The 19,721-nt window shown below is 40.9% G+C and overlaps 1 protein-coding gene across 3 annotated transcripts in view; it reads left to right on the top strand.

Annotated features, from left to right (window-relative positions):
- taf12 (TAF12 RNA polymerase II, TATA box binding protein (TBP)-associated factor) overlaps positions 1–18,786 on the top strand; it is a 32,445-nt gene extending 13,659 nt beyond the window's left edge. For all 3 annotated transcript variants that reach the window (XM_080211216.1, XM_080211214.1, XM_080211215.1), the window contains 5 exons: positions 4,087–4,338; positions 7,046–7,123; positions 13,718–13,832; positions 16,609–16,697; positions 18,384–18,786. In XM_080211216.1, the coding sequence (XP_080067342.1) occupies positions 4,171–4,338; positions 7,046–7,123; positions 13,718–13,832; positions 16,609–16,697; positions 18,384–18,419 (486 nt within the window). In that variant the 5' untranslated portion in view covers positions 4,087–4,170 and the 3' untranslated portion in view covers positions 18,420–18,786. The remainder of the gene's footprint in view (positions 1–4,086; positions 4,339–7,045; positions 7,124–13,717; positions 13,833–16,608; positions 16,698–18,383) is intronic.
- The last annotated feature ends 935 nt before the right edge of the window (positions 18,787–19,721 follow it).

A 19,721-nucleotide genomic window follows, 5' to 3' on the forward strand; every position in this document is an offset into this window, starting at 1 on the left:
TCACTTATCTACCCTACAAATTCCCTGACAAAGGGCAATTTAGAGTGTCTAATCAACCAAACTTGCACATTTTTGGAGTGTGGGAGGAAGCCCATGCAGACGTGGAGAGAGTGAAAGAATGTGCAAACTCCACAGTCAGTTACCCGAGGCCGGAATAGAACCCGGGTCCCTGGTGCTGTGAAGCAGCAGTGCTAACCACTGTGCCCTATTCTAACAAAGTTTTAAAACAGTTATAAAGAAATGATTTAAAAGATTTAAGTGCAACAATGTCTGACTTTAGGAAATTTCAATAAATGGCACAATTCAGGAAAATAACCTTATTCATAATATAAATATTTTATTGTTTTTATTAGAGTCACAAGTAGGCTTACATTTATACTGAAAATCCCCTAGTACCACACTCTGGCTCCTGTTTGGGTAACACTGAGGGAGAATTTAGCATGGCCAGTGCACCTAATCAACATGTCTTTTAGACTGTGGGGGAAACCGGAGCACCCAGAGGAAACCCATGCAGACACAGTGAGAACGTGCACACTCCGCACAGACAGTGACCCAAGCAGGGAATTGAATATGGGTCCCGAGAGTTGTGAGGCAGCAGTGCTAACACTCTGCTACCTTGCCACCTGACTGTGTCACCATGCCACCCAAATGGAGGATTGATTGATTTGATTTGCTCTAAAGTCCCGATGTGGAAATACCTCTCTAACATTGCTATAAATTGACAGTAACTCACATTGAAGGGTTTCAATTCTGGCTTGAGGTTTGCCCATCATTAGAAGTAGCTGTACCATTAACCAGCCGCAGGCATCAAACAATTTCTGCTCAACACGTAGAATATTGTTCCAGTATCTGGATTTGATAAAATCATTGTTAATTGTCCCCAGTGTCTGGTTTCAATCGAAATTCATTATTTCAATAAATTGTATGGTTTCCAATAAAATGGAAGTGTTTAGTACCTATTTGCTTTTACCTGCTGGAAAGAAAGTAAATGCTTGTGTTTAAGGATGGCCGAGAGATTTTATTTTTGAACGTGAGAATTTTTGTCACATTGATTTGTGCTTCCTGTACAACAAATGACCCCCTCAACATCTTTGTTGCTTAAAGAAACAAATTCTTGAATTCCATTAAGATAGTTGCAATCATTTGGTTTATAAATAAATTGAAGTGGTAAAGAAAGGAGGGTGTTAGAAACTATTCCAATTTGGACGTGGCAGAAAATGTCAATGATTTGATATATTACACAATATGTGATTTAGGTGCTGAGTGATGGGGGTGTTTTATTTAATGTATTTATGTTGTGCCTAAGCTAAAGCACGTTCAACTTGAGGGATCTGTATACAGAATAAAACAAGTGAAATAAGCTGGAGCTAGGTATTGCCCGATAATACAAGGTGCCAAACTATCACTATGTTTAACACGAGTCATTGTTAGTTCAGCATTTTAAACCATGCTAATTTGATTATGTTAAATCAATCCAGGTTTCACAATTGGGGCATACGTACTGCTTTTCTAAAAAAAATTGATGTCAGCTGTTTACTCGTGCACCCCGTAATTATGTTTCTGCTCTTGCATGTAAAAACTAGACAAGCCGTTATTGAACTAAATGTTTTGTAGTTTTCCCATTGGCACTTTGAATACTGACTAGCATGCTTGTAACATTTCTTTAAGCTGCCTTGTATTGCGCACACCAGGCAGTGATCACGAAAATACATCTGGTTTCTTTGTCAATTGCTTTCCTCGCCTAAAGTTATTGATTCCTTATTGGAGTGCAGATCGGTGTGTACCCATGCACTCCATATCCTTGGCCAGGTGGACAGTACTCCTGTGTAAGTTTTGCTGAAGAATACTGGTAGTTTTTTTGGCACTATCCTATCTGGACCCAGTTCTGTCCCCACCTCACATTCATGCAGAGCATACTTCCAAGATAGCAAATAGGAGCCTTGGATAGACTTTTTTGCTTTTCCCCTTTACCCCTTTCCTCATCCTGAGCCCAGGGGTGCTAAGATTAATCGTTATGCTTTTAGTTCCACTTGAGCAGAAATTAATAGCTTCAGGCTACACTGGAGAAACTCACCAAACTATTTGGGGATGTGAGTGAAACACTCTTGGGTGCCGAGAAACAAAAGCTGGAATACATACAATTATACATCAAAGTTGTGATCAGTGTTGAGTCACTTTGGGCAAAGTAGACTTATTTATCCAGGAAGTGAAAAGTCTACCAGTACTTAGATGATTTGCAATACAATGATTTAACGTAATTATTTCACCATCAGTATAACGTGACTGTGAAGCTGTGCCTGCTGCACGATGCCAGTGATCTGTCTTCTGAGTTAGAGGGTGAGGTACAGAGTAGGGTAATCAAAGGAACTCTTCACGGTTTTAATATTGTACACAGTTAGGAACCAAAGTCTAGAAATCTGTAAAGTAATTCTAAATGCCTGTGTGTATTGATAATTTCTGTTATAATGCTGAATCGGGCCATGTCATGCTTTAAAAAAAGTACTCCCAGGAAGAATTTGATCTATTGTATGATTTTCTGGTTCACTTTCAAACCTGCCTGAACGTAAAGGGTTCAATATATTTCCATCGCTGAGATCGAGCACACTTTGGGTCAATATTTCCTGCTCCAAATAGTATTTGTTGTGAGATTACTAATAAAACAGATCTATTGAAAATTGTTAGTTCCCTAAATAATGATCTGGTGAACACTAACAGTTGTGAATCTACTTGATGTTGTGAGATACTTTTCCATGACAAGGGCTGAGGTGTTTGTTTTAAGGGGGTGGGAAGTTAATTGATCAAAATATATTCAAGGCTGAGTGTAAAATAAAAATGGTTCACCTTGTTTGAAGAGCAATATTTGAAATAAATATTGGGAAACATCTGTTCATACACTATGCTTGGATTTCCAGGTTTTTTTCTGCAGGATTTCAATTAGTTCATTTTCAAAGTTTGCTCAACCAGATAAAACTTCAGTAATATTGTCTTTGGCATACTTTTTCATGTGAAATGTCATCCTTGTAATGCCAAATATCCTAAAATTTCACGAGACCCTTGTAGGAATTGCTATTGTTGCAATGAAACATACGGCCAAAAACTGCTGGATTTCTTAAGTGTTATATTGTGTTACTAATGCCAGCCTTGGGATCCTCGCTCATCATCTTAAGTGGACGTATTTTACAGCCTCATTTCATGTTGCAGCAATATTTAAATATTTTATTATCTGTAAGTCAATTTCCAAGCAATTGCATGGGTGTCCATACCGTTTGCACAGATCGAAAGAGAAAATGCTGGAAGATCTCAGCAGCTCTGGCAGCATCTCTAAGGAGAGAAAAGAGCTGATGTTTCGAGTCCAGATGATCCTTTGTCAAAGCTTTTCTCACTTTTCTCTCCTTACAGATGCTGCCAGACCTGCTGAGATTTTCCTGCATTTTCTCTTTTGGTTTCAGATTCCAGCATCTGCAGTAATTTGCTTTTACGCACTGATTCTTTCTCTAAAATTGGGGTTGAATGCTGACAGTGAAAAACCATGCAAGGGTAGTTTTCTTAGCTTTTCCACATTACAGAGAGAGATATTGGCAATGAAACACATCTCTGATCTTAATGAATGTCTGCCTGAAGAAATATGCTGTAAATTAACCCAAAAGAAATGCCTTTGGCATTCTTTCCCAGCTTTTCATAAACTTTTTACAGTGTTACTTTATGCTTGCTCATAACTTTGTACATTTAATGTTTAACATTTTTTGCATGCTTTGTCTTTAGGGTAGTGGCTGATTTACTTTAATCGAATGACTGTAATAGTGAGTGGCTTGTAAACAGAGCTTAGGACTGCTGTAAAATTCACTCTGAAAACAACCCTGAGAGCAAAGCCTCTGAATATTATACGCTTGTATTAATGTTGGTTTATATTTATAGCCCCATGATTTTGAGAAGAGGGGAATTGCCAGAATAGTGTGATACACTTAAGTTTTTTACAACTTCAACGTGCTTAACAAACTAATGCAAGGATCAGGAATTTGCTATATTTAAATGTTTGTAAAAGATGGCATTTCAAAAATTATGTTTACCTTTTTATGTTTTGAACAGCTGATTGGTCCCGGCCCCCACAATCCCAAGCAGAAACAGGATTTGGAGAAACTTAATGATTTAAAGACCAAAGCCCAACAGATTATGAACCAGTTTGGACCTGCAGCTCTAATAAATTTGACAAATTTTCCTTCAGTAAAACCTGATCCATCCAGCACACCACCTCCAAATACAATGGCTAATAGCACTGCTGTGGTAAAGATACCTGGAACACCAGGCTCAGGGGGACGTATGAGTCCAGAAGGCAATCAGGTATTGCAGTTTTAAAATTTACCTGTCTTGCCTTTTGCTGCCTATTTTATTTTCAATCTTCGCACTATCTCCTCCTCCTGTAGAATGTAACCTTCCTCTTCAAATACAAGGGTGAAAGGATAGTGGTTGTACCTTTCTTAATAACGATACAGCTGGCTGTTTTTATGAGAGTGATGTGCTTTCAACTCTCCATTTGGCAAATGATTTGGGAAACAACCCACTTTTGCAAACAGACTTGAGTAACAAGAACTCTGTGTGATTCTAATCTAGTAAAACTGGACTACCAGTGTGCTAAAGTACAGAAGGAGTATGCTGCAGATAGAGCTTAGCAACCCACAACCAACAGGTCAGATCAAAGTTCTGCAGCCCTACCACATCCAGCCATGAATGATGGTGGAAAATTAAACTACTAACTAGAGGAACAGGCTCCAAGAAGTTCCCTATCAATGATGGGAGAGCCCAGCATATCCATACAGAAGACAAGTTTGAAGCATTTGCTACTATCTTCAGCCAGAAGTGTTGAATTGATGATTAGTCTAAGCCTCTGTCTGAGGAGCTTATCATCACAGATGTCAGCTTCAGCCAATGTGATTTACTCCACATTATATTAAGATACAGCACTGGATACTGCAGAGGTTAAGGACTCTGACAATATTCTGAGAATAGTACTGAAAACTTCTGCTCCAGAACTTGACGCAACCATAGCCAAGCTGTTCCAGTACAGCTACAACACTGGCATCACTCGGAAAATTTTCCTGGTATGCCCCATCCACAAAAACCAGGACAAATCCGATCAGGCCAGCCACTGCATCCAAAAATGTGATTTTGTTTTTGGTTTAGTCATTCATGTCAGGCAAATGTTGGTGACGAGGCCAACATTTATTGTCCATCCTTACTTGCCCTTGAAAAGGTGGTGGCAAGTTGTATTTTGGAACCAATGCAATTCATCCAGTGTATGTATACTCTCAGTAAAGTCTTAACAAGCAATGTGAATCTGCTGTCTTAGTTTGGAGGCCACTTGGCAATCTCAGAACAGCTTTGATCCAAACATGGGCAAAAGAGCAGAGTTCTGGGGTGAGGTGAGAATGGATGCCTTTGACATCATTCAAAGACAGCATTTGACTCGGTGGTGCATCAAAAAACCCAAAAATAAAACAATGCCAGTAAAGGTCAGGCGAAAGCTCACAGCTAGTTGGAGTCATGCCTAGCATAAAGAAAGATGGCTGTGATTATTGGAGGCCATTTTTTTTTGCTGGACGTGTTCCTCAGGATAGTGTCCTGGGTCCAACCATCTTCAGCTGCTTCATCAACGATCTACCCCATCATAAGATCAGAAGTGGAGATGTTTGCTGATGGTTGTACATTTCGGACTTGTTAGATAGTGAAGAAGTTTGTACCTACATGCGGCAAGAACTGGACAACGTTTGAGTCTAGGCTGATGAGTTGCAAACAGTAACAATACACAAGTGCCAGTCAATGACCATTTTTCAATTAAAGAAAATTCAACCATCTTAACTTGATATTCTAATAACATTACCATTGCTGAACACTCCACCAATATCCTCAATGTTGCCATTGAAACTTAAATGCATCGGCTCTGTAAATATTGTGGCAATAAAAGCAAGTCAGAAGATGGGGATTTTGCTGTGATTAACTCATTCAGTGCCTCCCCAAAGCTTGTCCACTGTCTACAAGATTCAAGTCAGGAGTGTGATGAGTGCAGCTCCCAAAAGATTCAAGCTCAACACCATCTAGGACAAAGCCCACTTGATCAGCACCCCATCCACCACTTTAAACATTTACTCCCTCCACCGATGCACAGTGGCAGCAGCGTGTACCATCTACAAGATGCACTGCAGTAACTCGCCAAGACTCCTCCTGTAGCATATTTCAAACCCATGACCTCTGCTACCTAAATGTTCAAGGGCAGCGAACCATCTACAGGTTCCTGTCAAGCCACTCACCATCCTGATTTGGAATTATATTGTCGTTCTTTCATTGTCTCTGGACCAAAATCCTGGAACTCTCTTCCTAGCAGCACTGAGAGTATACATACACTGGATGAATTGCATTGGTTCCAAAATACAACTTGCCACCACCTTTTCAAGGGCAGGTAAGGATGGACAATAAATGTTGGCCTCGTCACCAACATTTGCCTGACATGAATGACTAAACGAAAAAAAATCACATTTTTGGATGCAGAGTGTGTTTGACTCCTACTTATTAAATTTTAATATTTGTAGCTCACAGTCAGAAACGAACAAAATTGGGCAAAGGGCTTTTCACAGCTATTGTATTGGAATGTAATTGACATGTCTTTTGAAAAATACAAAGCATGTAATGTAAGCTTTAACTTGGAATTTTAAAATGTAGAAATTGCAACACAGTTTTCATTTTAGTTCTTTCTTGACACCAAGCTTTGTGTCAAGCTTGTACAAGAAAAGCATGGTCCTTTTAACAGCAAGATGGCGTAAAAAGTATACAAGCAAAGGAGCACGTAAAATTGGAAAATGCATTTTTGTTGGGAAACATACACGTTGCATATTGCATGATTAAGTGAAGGCGCAGGCGGAGATATTTGTTCATTTGTAGTATATGCTGAATCAAAGGTATTTGTCTCTGAATTAGGCCCATATTAGGTTATCATTTGTCATTTCAAAGGACGTAACATGAACTTTCTGCATCTTTATTCTAATTGCATGTTCAGGTTTTAAGCAAGAAGAAGCTACAGGACCTGGTGCGTGAAATTGATCCAAATGAGCAACTTGATGAAGATGTCGAAGAAGTAAGTTTTATGTACCAATTAATAGCATTAAAAATGTAAAGTACTAATTCACTCAGCGGCGTTACTTATGATGGGAACAATTATTTTTAAAATCTACTTTAGAATCATTTTGTTACTTGACAGTTCTCTTAAGTGCAAGTGTTATTCTGTCACACCATCTTCTACTCAAATTACTCTTTGCACTCCTTCCTCCCTTAGTCTCTTCTTTCCAAATTTTGAAACTCAAATGTGGTTTCACTCAATCATCACTTTTTGACTTATCAGGTCAGTAGCATAGTGATTGTTACTGTGCTAAAAATATTGGACTAATAATCCAAATTCTATCACAGGTCAGCAGGACCTAACTGACTTCATCCCAGTGCGATGAAAGAAGTGACTGTGGAGATGGTAGTTGTATTGGTTTTAATTTTCCAAAATTGCCTCCATTCTGGAAAGGTCCCATCAGATTGGGAAATAATGAATGTGTGACTCTTCTATTCAAGAAAGGAGGGCTCTCCGATAGGGGAAATGTTAGAATCTATTATTAAGGACATTTTAGCAGAGTTGAAGATTTTTCATACAATTAGGCGGCATCAGCATGGTCATGTGAAAGGGGAAGTCATGTTTGACTGATTTATTAGAGTTCTTTGAGTCAGTAACAAGTAACATGATTAAAGGAGAACCTGTAGATGTGTATTTGGACTTCCAAAAGGCATTTGATAAGCTGCAATATATGATGTAACATATTAGCATGGATCGAGGATTGGTTGACTAACAGGAAGCAGAGAGTAGGGATAAATGGGTCATTTTCAGGTTAACAGGATGTAACAAATGGAGTAACACAAGGATTATTGTTGAGGCCTCAACTATTTATAATCTATAAACATGACTTGGATGAGGGGACCAGATGTGTAGTTGTTAAAGTTTGAGATGATACAAAGATAGTTAAGAAAATTATGAGGAGGACATTGAGTTTACAGTGTTTTGATATGTTAAGTAATTGGGCAAATATTTGACAATTATGGAAAATTGCGAGCTCATCCACTTTGGCAAGAAGAATAGTAAAGCTTGACATTTAAATGGTGAAAACTTGCACAACTCGGTGGAGGAGATGGTGGCATAGTGGTAATGTCACTGGGCTCATAACCCTGAGGCCTAGGCTAATGCCCTCTGGACACGGGTTCAAATTCCACCATAATAGTTGGTGGAATTTAAATTCAATTAATCAAATCTGGAATTGAAAACTAGTCCGGTAATGGTAACCATGAGAACTATCATCATTTATCACAAAAATCCATCTGGTTCGCGAATGTCCTTTAGGGAAGGAAATATGTTGTTCTCACCTGGTCTGGCCTATATGTGACTCCAGATCCACGGCAAGGGCAATTAGGGGTGAGCAACACATGCTGACCTTGCCAGTGATGCCCACATCTCAAGAAAGCATAAATAAGAAAAGAAGGTACAGAGGAATTTGGAATGACCTAGTACATAAATCATAAAATGTTAATATGCAGTATAGTGAGAGATTGTAGTAAGTACAGTAACTAGGGTGGCACAGTGGTTAGAACTGCTGACTCGCAGTGCTGGGGTCCCAGGTTCGAATCCCGGTTTGGGCACTGTGTGGAGTTTGCACGTTCTCCCCATGTCTGCATGGGTTTCCTCTGGGTGCTCCAGTTTCCTCCCATAGTTCAAAGATGTGCAAGTTAGGTGGATGGACCATGCTAAATTCCCCCTTGGTGTCAGGGGGCTAGCTAGGGTAAATGCTTGGGGTTACGGGGATAGGGCCTGGGTGGGATTGTGGTTGGTACAGACTCAATGGGCCTAATGGTCTCTTTCTGTACTGTAGGATTCTATGATTTAAGAAGGCAAATGCAATGTTGTCCTTTATTGCAAGGAGAATGGAATGTAAAAGTATGGGAGTTTTGCTGCAATTGAATAAAGCATTGGTGAGACCACATCTGGAGAACTAAAGTTTTGGCCCCCTTACTTGAGAAAGGATATAAGTGTATTAGAAGTACTTCAGAGAAGGTTCACTTGACTGATATCTGGGATGATGGAGTAGGGGGATGGGGAAGGGGGAGAGGGGGTTGTTATGAGGAAAAGTTGACTCTGTATCCAGTGGAGTTTAGAAGATTGAGAAGCGATCTTACTGGAACATACAAGATCCTGAGGGGAATTGACTGGCTGCTGAGAGGATGTTTCCCGTTATGGGAGAGACCAGAACTCAGGGGAACAGTTTAAAAATAAGGGTTCTCAAGAATTTTTTTCTGCAGGGGTTGTTACTATGTGTAATTCTCTTCCCCAGAGAACAGTCAAGACAGGGTCATTAAATGTTCTTAAGGCTGGGTTAGATTTTTAATTGACAAAGGAGTCCAAGGTATCAGGAGTGGATAGGAAAGAGTTGAGACCACAATCAGATTAACTTGTCAAATGGTAGAGCAGGGCCAGGTAGTCTATTGCTCAGAATTCTAATATTCTGTTCATATGTACAGCAGCTGGCAATTTTAAATTTAATTCTATAAAGCTAACACCCATAATTGTGATTGCCATAAAAGCCCATCTGCTTCACTCATGAAATCATGCTTTTACCCTGTTTGGTCTGTATGTGATTCCAGATCCTCAACAACTATGCTCTGAAAGAGGGGGCTTTGTACAATTTGTACAAAACGTGATTCACCATCACTTTAGAATAGAATAGAGTGCAGAAGGAGGCCATTTGCCCCATCGAGCCTACACTGCCAGCAAGCCCACCCAGGCTCTATCCCTGTAACCCTAAGTATCTACCCTGCAAATCTCCCTGACACTAAGGGGTAATTTAGCATAGCCAATATACCTAACCCACACATCTTTGGACTGTGGGAGAAAACCGGAGTGACCAGAAAAACCCACCCAGACACGGGGGGAATGTGCATAGTCCACACAGCCACCCGAGGCCAGATTTTAATCCTGGTCCCTGGTGCTGTAAGGCAGCAGTGCTAACCACTATGCCACCGTGTGCCGTTGTCAAAGGAAATCAGAGATGAACTATAAATGGTGGCTTTGCCAGTGAGTCCCACGCCCTGAGAAATTTTAAAAAAGCTTCCTCCTTACTCCTTTAACCTTAATGATATCCTTGTACTGTGAATCTTATTACCCTTTGTCAGAGTGCAGTGTCCATCTTCACTTTAACTCAGAAAAAGTTGCCCTTTTGAAAGCTTAATTTGTTCCTCACTAGAGGGAGCTGTACTAGTACCAGCGTTATATACAAATGTATTCTAACTGCAAGTGTTATCGTGGAATTATATTGATGTATATTGTAAGATGAGAATATTATTAAGATTTTATTTTACAAATGAGGGAGCAAGACACAAAATGCAGTTCCTTTTAAGAACATAGGAACAGGAGTAGGCCATTTGACCCTCGTGAGCCTGTTCCCTCATTCAGTTAAATGATGGCAGACCTGTGACCTAGCTCCATATGCTCACCTTTGCTCCATGTCCATGAACAGTGATTCTGTTCTTTGAAGGTTTTGTTGAGAGGCCAGTTAACAAAATCAGTGATTTATGGAGATTAAATTGACAATCTGGGCTGTATTATGTGACTTAACTGGAATAACAATCAGGGACCTATAATTGGTCTTGGTGCCTTTAATTTAGGAAAAATCACTCCTTTCTTCTGCCCAGTGACCCCAGTTGGGAAGTACATGTATGGACATCAGCTGAGAATAGAATCAAGCTCAGCTGTGATTTCTCTACAGAATTAAATTGTGCCAACGTTTGTTGTCTTTGTTTACAAATGCAGAGAAATCATTTGGCTCTGTTACAGGAGGCCTGCCATCAACTAAATCCCAGCACTAATTCATGCCTGCAAGAGATGATTTTTAACAGTGTTAACTCTAAAGAGAAAATTCATTATGTACTTCTAAATGAAAGAAAGATGTTCATTTAGATAACACTTTTCATGACCACAGGACATCTAAAAGCAATTTACAGCTAATGAAATACATTTTAAAGTGTAGTCACTGTTAATTTTGATATTATTGTCACATGTATTAACATACAGTGAAAAGTATTGTTTCTTGTGCACCCCACAAACAAAACATACCATTCATAGAGAAGGAAATGAGAGTGCGCAGAATGTAGTGTTATAGTCATAGCTAGGGTGTTGAGAGCAATCAACTCAATGCAAGGTAAGTCCATTCAAAAGTCTAACAGCAGCAGGGAAGAAGCTGTTCTTGAGTCAATTGGTGCGTGAGCTCAGACTTGTATCTTTTTGCTGAAGGAAGAAGGTGGAAGAGAGAATGTCTGGGGTGCATGGAGTCCTTAATTATGCTGGCTGCTTTGCTGAGGCAGCAGGAAGTGTAGACAGAATCAGTGGATGGGAGGCTGCTTTGCGTGATGGGTTGGGCTACATTCACGACCTTTTTAAGTCCCTTGCAGTCTTGGGCAGAGCATGAGCCATTCCAAGCTGTGATAAACCAGAAAGAATTCTTTCTAGGGTGCATCTGTAAACGTTGGTGAGAGCCATAGCTTTCATGCCAGATTTCCTTACTCTTCTGAGAAAGTAGAGGCATTGGTAAGGCTTTCTTAACTATAGTGTCGCCATGGGAATCCAGGACATGGTGATCTGGACACCTAAAAACTTGAAGCTCTCGACCTTTTCCCACTTCATACCCATTGATGTAGACAGGGGCATGTTCTTCTTTACGCTTCCTGAATTCGATGACAATCTACTCTGTTTTGTTGACATTGAGGGAGAGATTATTGTTTCTGCACCAGTTCACCAAATTCTCTATCTCATTCCTATATTCTGTCTCGTCATTGTTTGAGATCTGACCCACTGCAGTGGTGTCGTCAGCAAATGTGAAAATCGAACTGGAGGGGAATTTGGCCGCAGAGTCATAGTGTATAAGGAATATAGTAGGGGACGGGGGACACCGATGTTGAGGGTGACCATGGAGGAGGTGTTGTTGCCTGTCCTTACTGATTGTAATCTGTGAGTTAGAAAATTCAGGATCCAGTCGCAGAGGGAGAATCTATGTTAGTTGCTGTATAATCTTAGTACAGTTATCACTTTTAGCACAGTAGTTAGCACTGCTGCCTCTCGGTGCCCAGTGACTGAAGTTCAATTCCTGGCTTGGGTTGCTGTCTGTGTGGAATTTGCCCATTCTTCCAGAGTCTCTGTGGGTTTCCTCTGGATGCTCCAGTTTCCTCCCACAGTTCAGAAGATGTGCTGATTAGGTGCATTGGCCGTGCTAAATACTCCCTCAGTGTACCCGAACAGGTGCCGGTGTGTAACGACTAGGGAATTTTCACAGTAACTTCATTACAATGTTAATGTAAGCCTACTTGTGGGCCTAATAAATAAACCTAAAACTTAAAAACTAAGTTCATTGGCTTCTGAAAGCATTATCCATGTTTTTGCTACCTCTAGACACAACAATTCCAATGGTTTCCTGGCAGCCTTCGAGCTCTCACTTTCCAAAAACTGAACTCATCCAAAGCTCTGTTGCCTGTATTCTAACCAGCACCAAATCTGTCTATCCATTAGTTTGTTTATTTATTAGTCACAAGTAAGGCTTACATTCGCAATGTAATGAAGTTACTGTGAAAATCCCCTAGTTGCCACTCTCTGGCGTCTGATCGGGTACACTGAGGGAGAATTTCACATGGCCAATTCATCAAACCTACACACCTTTGAATTGTGGGAGGAAACCAGAGCACCCGGAGAAAGCACGTGTGGATGCAGGGAGAATGTGCAGACTCCGTACAGGCAGTAACCCAAGCTGGGAATTGAACCTGGGTCTTGGGCACTGTAAGGCAGCAGTATTAACCACTGTGCCACCCTGTGTTTACTGACCTACCTTGATTCTTGATCTACCAAACCTCAAGTTTTTAAAATTCTCAATTTTATCTCTCTAAGGCTTAGCTCCTCCCTATCTCTTTGACCCATTCCAGCCATAAATGCATCATCAACCTGCATACACTTGTATACCATTCAAGAACTCTACGTTCTTCCAACTTTTGGATTCTTGTTCATCCCTCACTCCCTTCGCCTCATCATTGGTGGCCATGCCTCCTTCCTTCTAGGTCTTAATTCTGGAATTCCCTCACCAAATCTCTGTTCCTTGTTTAAGAGTGTCCTTAAAATGTTATCACTTTGGCCAAGCGTTTTAATCACTTGTCCTGATAGTTCTTCCTTTGGCTTGGTGCTAGTTTTTGTTCCATTACATTTCTCCGAAGTGCAAACGGGTGTTCTCCCTATGGGAATGGCTCTGTATAAATGTGTATGTTCCGACTGTTAAGCCATCACTTTTATGCCTGATTTGTAATTTACAGGCTCAATCACGTAGGTTAACTCTATGTCAAGTGAATTAACCAGTCATCATAGCTACAGTATTTGACCCCTGGGCAAAGTGACAACAGAAATATTGTGCATATAAAATCATACTCTGATCATGGGACCAGTAGTTCTCTAAAGTAATGTTTGGTTTGGAGACAAGAAATATCTTAAATAAAGCCTGAAATCATTATGCTTGTGATGTAGCCTGATGTTTATCGGTAAGGAACATGTGCTTCTGTTTCTACCCCATGGAAGATTTGCATCAAAAGCAATTTTTGTGCTCCCCACACACAGATGCTTTTGCAGATTGCTGATGATTTTATTGAAAGTGTAGTGAGTGCCGCGTGTCAACTAGCACGTCACCGCAAGTCAAACACACTGGAAGTCAAGGATGTTCAACTGCATCTTGGTATGTTTTAAAGTAATACTTTTGGTGTTTTTTATTTGTTGTGTTTTAATGCTGCCCTGAAATTAAACTTTACAACTGATTATGAATTTGCAAATATAGGAAAATGAAGACTTTTATTCACATTGTGCCCTTTCATTGCCTCAGGATGGCTGAAAGCACTTCATAGCCAATTAAATCTTTTTTGAAGCATAGTCACTGTGTAATGCAGGAAAACGCAGTAAGAAGTCTCACAACACCAGGTTAAAGTCCAACAGGTTTATTTGGTAGCAGAAGCTTTCGGAGCCCCTTCATCAGATGGGTGGGAGTTCTAATCACAAACAGGGCATATATGCATCTCCACATAACACAGGAAACACATTAGGCAATTTACACACAGTAAGATCCCACAAACAGCAATGAATGAAGGACCAGATAACCTACCTTCAGTTTGTGCTGGTTGTGGAATAAATATTGGCCAGGGCACCAATGGTTATATTTGCATATTATAGTAACTTTCAGCATTGTTTCCTAATCAAGAATAGTAACATTTAAAGGCAGAAAGCTTTTTATTAAAATCAGTGAGGCCATTGCATTTGAGAATGCACCAAGTTATATTATCTTGATCACTTTTTAACCGTTCATTGAAAAATAAAAAATGATTTGAGGCATCTAGTTTCTTTTTAATAAAATGAGTGTTTTACCTCTGATCCCCTTCTATTGACAGTGAGTGGTTGAGGAGGAAAACAAAGGCAGATGCATGGCAGGTAGATTAGCACCTAGTGGAGAATAGTGGGCTGAGGTATCACAGATGTGATCCATCTGAATAACTAATGGGTTCGGTACGTGGCATGATGCATTAACATTGTGTAGACTTGCTGTAATCATTGACATTTAAACAGTACAGTTGAGGAAGTACTGTAGCAATTTTGTTACAAGAGAATGTACGATTACTGCTGTCCAAAGCATCACCATTAATAGCAACAGCTTACTTATTGGTAAGCATTGGTGTCTGAAATGTAATAATTTGTCTTATTAATATTGTATATTGTTCTCCACATCCATATAAGAACATAAGAAATAGGAGCAGGAGTAGGCCATCTAGCCCTTCGAGCCTGCCCCGCCATTCAATAAGATCATGGCTGATCTGTCGTGGCTCAGTTCCACATTCCCGCCCTCTCCCCATAACCCTTAATCCCCTCTCTTATCAAAAACCCATCAACCCGCGTCTTAAAAATATTTAGCGAGGTAGCCTCCACCACTTCAACGGGCAGAGAATTCCAGAGATTCACCACCCTTTGAGTGAAGAAGTTCCTCCTCAACTCCGTTCTAAACCGCCCCCCCTTTATCTTGAGGCTGTGCCCCTAGTCCTACTGTCCTTTCTGAGCGGGAAGAGTCTCCACCTCTATCCTATCCATCCCATTCATCATCTTATACGTCTCAATGAGATCTCCCCTCATTCTTCTAAACTCTAACGAGTACAAGCCTAATTTATTCAGCCTCTCCTCATAGCTCAACCCCCTCAACACTGGCATCAGCCTAGTAAACCTTCTCTGCACTCCAAGGCCAAAATATCCTTGCGTAAGTACGGCGCCCAAAACTGCACACAGTACTCCAGCTGCGGCCTCACCAGTGCCCTATACAGCCGCAGCAAGACCTCCCTACTTTTATATTCAATCCCCCTCGCTATGAAGGCCAGCATCCCATTCGCCTTCCTGACCACCTGCTGCACCTGCAAGCTGGGTTTTTGCGACTCATGCACAAGGACCCCAAGGCCCCTCTGCACCGTCGCCTGCTGCAGTTTTTCGCCACGCAAGTAATAATCCTTCCTACCATTACTCCTACCAAAGTGGACCACCTCACACTTGCCAACATTAAATTCCATTTGCCATTTCCTGGCCCATTCGCCCAGCCTATCTAGATCCTTCTGTAGACTCTCCACACCCTCCGCACAATTTGCCGTTCCACCAATCTTGGTGTCATCAGCAAATTTCGACACCCTACACTCGGTTCCCTCCACCAGATCATCTATATAAATGGTAAATAGCTGAGGCCCCAGCACCGACCCCTGGGGCACTCCACTAGTCACCATCCGCCAATCCGAATAGCACCCATTGACCCCCACTCTCTGTCTCCTATTTGACAACCAATCCTCTATCCACACTAACACCCTACCCCCAACTCCATGTCCCCTGACCTTCTGCAGTAACCTCTTGTGAGGTACCATGTCAAACGCCTTCTGAAAATCAAGAAAGACCACATCCACCGGCTCTCCTCTATCCACCGCCCTAGACACATCCTCATAGAACTCCAGTAAAAAAAAATGTTCATGTAAAGAAGTTAGGCAGCATGGTTGCGCATTGATTAGCACTGCTGCCTCACAGCTCCAGAGACCTGGGTTTGATTCCCGGCCTGGGTCACTGTCTTTGTGGAGTTTGCATGTTCTCCTCGTGTCTGTGTGGGTTTCCTCCAGGTACTCTGGTTTCCTCCTACAGTCCAAAGATGCGCGGGTTAGCTGCATTAGCTAAATTGCCCTTTAGTGTCCCAGGATGTGTAGGTTAGAAGGATTAGTTGGGTAAATGTGTGGAGTTACAGGGCTAGGGCCTGAGTGGGATTGTGGCCAGTGCAGACACGATGGGCCAAATGGCCTCTTTCTGCACTGTAGGAATTCTATGATTCTGAGTCTTTATTCGGAATTTTACGGTGATTTATGACTTGATGTGTGCTTATTGTAAAGTATCTTATTCTCTGAAACACTGAATTATCGGGAATCGACTATGTCTGCATTTTCTTTTATAAGAACGCCAGTGGAATATGTGGATACCCGGATTTGGTTCAGATGAAATTAGGCCGTATAAGAAGGCCTGCACAACAGAAGCTCATAAACAGGTGAGCAATATGGCTTATTTAAAAGTATGTTTTAATACAATGCGAAAATATTACTTTTCTGCAACTAACCGCAGTTAGCCTGCACTGTTCTGACACTTGGGCCACTTCTTAAGCAGGCACAGCACGCCACTTTGTTTCAATTGTGAAAAATTAGGTTTCTTTCATTGTCATGCATACCGTGAACTTCTTCACTGCTTTGGTCTTTTACGTCTGTGTGAGTAGGGCTGACGTCGTCTTGTTGGTAGACCCTGTGTGGCCTACTCTGGCATCATCCCGTCAATCAAGCAATTTGATCATCTTTTAATGAACAGGAACAGAATTTAATCCTAGCTCCTTTAATCTGTCCAAAGATACTTTGGCATAGTTCCTGAAAAAATAATTTGAGCTCCAGGTTAATTCTAGCAGTCATATTTGCTGCAACAAAGCTGTAAGCTTTTTTGTGTATTTTCAAGTATCCTGTCAGATTGGGAGTCAGTGTACTTTTAGTACTAATTTAAGGTGAATAGATTTTCAAAGTGGGAGCTGTATACATTATCCCTGAAGGAGGGAGAACAGAACATGCAAAGGCAAGTTATCCAAATCGTTTAAACTCAGCTGGCATCTGGGTGCATTCCATGTTTCATGTTCTTGACGTGATTTATCCTGCCCAAGTTGTTGAAATGTTGAGTAGCCCAGTTGGTTCAAGGCCAGAATGCTCAGGTTGAATCCTAATAACTGTTTACTTGTCTGTTTTGTCCACCTGAAGTGAATAATATGAATAGTGTGCGAAAAGAAAGGAGACTTCATGCAGTTAAAAGCAAAATACTGTGGGGAGTTTTTGTTCCAGATTCAGATGCTGGAATCCGAAACAAAAACAGAAAAGTGCTGAAAAATCTCAGCAGGTCGGACAGCATCTGCGAAGAGAGAATAGAGCCAATGCTTTGAGTCTAGATGACCCTTAGTCAGACCTGGGAAAGAAAATCAGCAGATTCTCACTATTGGGGTGTGGAGGGTAAGGGGGTGTGAAATTGGAGAAGGGAGTGTAAATGAGGATACAAAATGCTGAAATGGTGCTAAGAGCATCCATTAAGTGATCAGAATGCAAGAATGGCAGGTACAGATTGTTAAAGACTTCATGCAGTGTTTGTCACATTGTCATCATTTCCAGCTACTTATCAATGGAATTGGGAATCAGGACAATACTGTGTGGATATTTATTATGGACCAACTTGTTGGTATTCTGTTACTTTCTCTTGTTTTATGAATGATTTAAGATTCAGAGAAAAACACATTTGTAATTGAAGTCATGTTCTCTTTGATAAAGCAGTTTGTTCGACACTTGCCTTTTTTGAGGTGGGAAAATAATACATTTCATTAAATGATTGGTTCAAGTGATTAATTTTGCTGCTGTTCTTCTTTATCCTTTGTATTCTTCGAGTGCTTTATTTGAACTATATTTTTCCATAAGCTTCAACAAATGGCATTTTCTTTTAAGTACATGTGACATTAATTAGGTTTTTTATTTCACTGAAGATTACCTTAATGGTAATTGGTTTCTTGTTTGACTCGTGCACTTTTATTTCATCCACTTGCATGGTATAGATCGTGCTTCCAGGCCAACTCTTATTTTAGACTATAACATTTTCAAATAAGAATTGAAAATGAAATTACAAGTCGCTGCATAACCTTGTGGCTTCTTTCTTGCAGAGAATGGCACTGATACGTAAAACAACCAAAAAGTAAAGCATTGATGAACAGATCATTTCTACGACAAAGTTCTGAACATTACAAAACATTCTCAGGCTTCTCCTCCATTTCTGCTGAGGAACCTGCGAGGGGTGACAGTGTGTTTGGTTTTTTTTTGTGAAAATGAACGGATATAGCTTTGTATTGGTACCAACATACTGTAGCAAAAAGGTACTTGATGCTCCTTCCTGAATACAAAATGCAAGGACTTGTACAAAAGTGGATGGTGTGTGTATGGAACGGTGACGTTTCTTTGTTGATTAATGGTTAGTGTGATATATGGAGTGTTAAGTAGTGGGTTTTCATATCTTTGTATAGAGGTAATGTTGACCATTTTTGCCAATAAAATATTACTCAACTTAAATGCAAGTGTACATTATTTGTAGTTATGCCATTGGAGTTGAATTCTAAATGCATGCAGCCAGAGTGGTCTCCTGAATCTTTCCTTTGTTGTTTATTAAGTTTATCTACTATGGTGAACTTCTCCCATTTCTTTCTTTGTAAATTTAAAAATATATCTCTGTATTGACTAAGTGTACCATCCACGTACAGAGTGAACAAAGAACAACACAGCACGGGAAACGGGCCCTTCAGCCCAACGAGCCCGTGCCGCCATCTTAACAAAGCATTTTCCTACACCTACCTTGACCCATGTGTATGCGTATGGTACCCCCATTGGAAACCAGATTCGGGGGAGAATAATTTAGGGACAATTTGTTACACCAATCAGCCTAAGAGCACATCTTTGGGGTGTGGGAGGAAACCGGAGCACCCGGTGGAAACCCACGCAACCACAGGGAGAATGTGTAAACTCCCACAGACACTGGCCCAAATTCATGTATCTGCACAGCTAGCAGTGATAGTCACAGCTGTTGTGGTGCCCATCTGCTGGTCCAGTTTTAAGCACACACATGACATGAAGTACTAGGCCACTCTCAAAACATCCAAGAGCAGCCCACGCACGACCCACCGTGTGCGTGCCCCTCGTTAGACAACAAGGTGGACCAACACACCTGCAGAGTAAAAGAGACAAAACGTCAACACGTAGCATTAGATTTCCAGTAACATCCTGAGGCTCTGACCCCTATTTAAAACCGTCTCCTATAACCCTCCATCCCTGTTTTACTCATGTGTCTATCTAAGTAAACCTTAAACAAGTCCAGCGTGCCTGCCTCCACCACCTTGGTAGTGCATTCCATACCCCCATGACCCTCTGTGTGAAAAACCTCCCTCTAGTATCCAAATTATACTTCTCCCACCTCACCCTTAGCTCGTGACCCCTCGTGATATTTGTCTCCA

This window comes from Carcharhinus amblyrhynchos, chromosome 24, assembly GCF_965287045.1.
Source record: "Carcharhinus amblyrhynchos chromosome 24, sCarAmb.v2.hapA, whole genome shotgun sequence".
NCBI classification, from domain to species: Eukaryota; Metazoa; Chordata; class Chondrichthyes; order Carcharhiniformes; family Carcharhinidae; genus Carcharhinus; species Carcharhinus amblyrhynchos.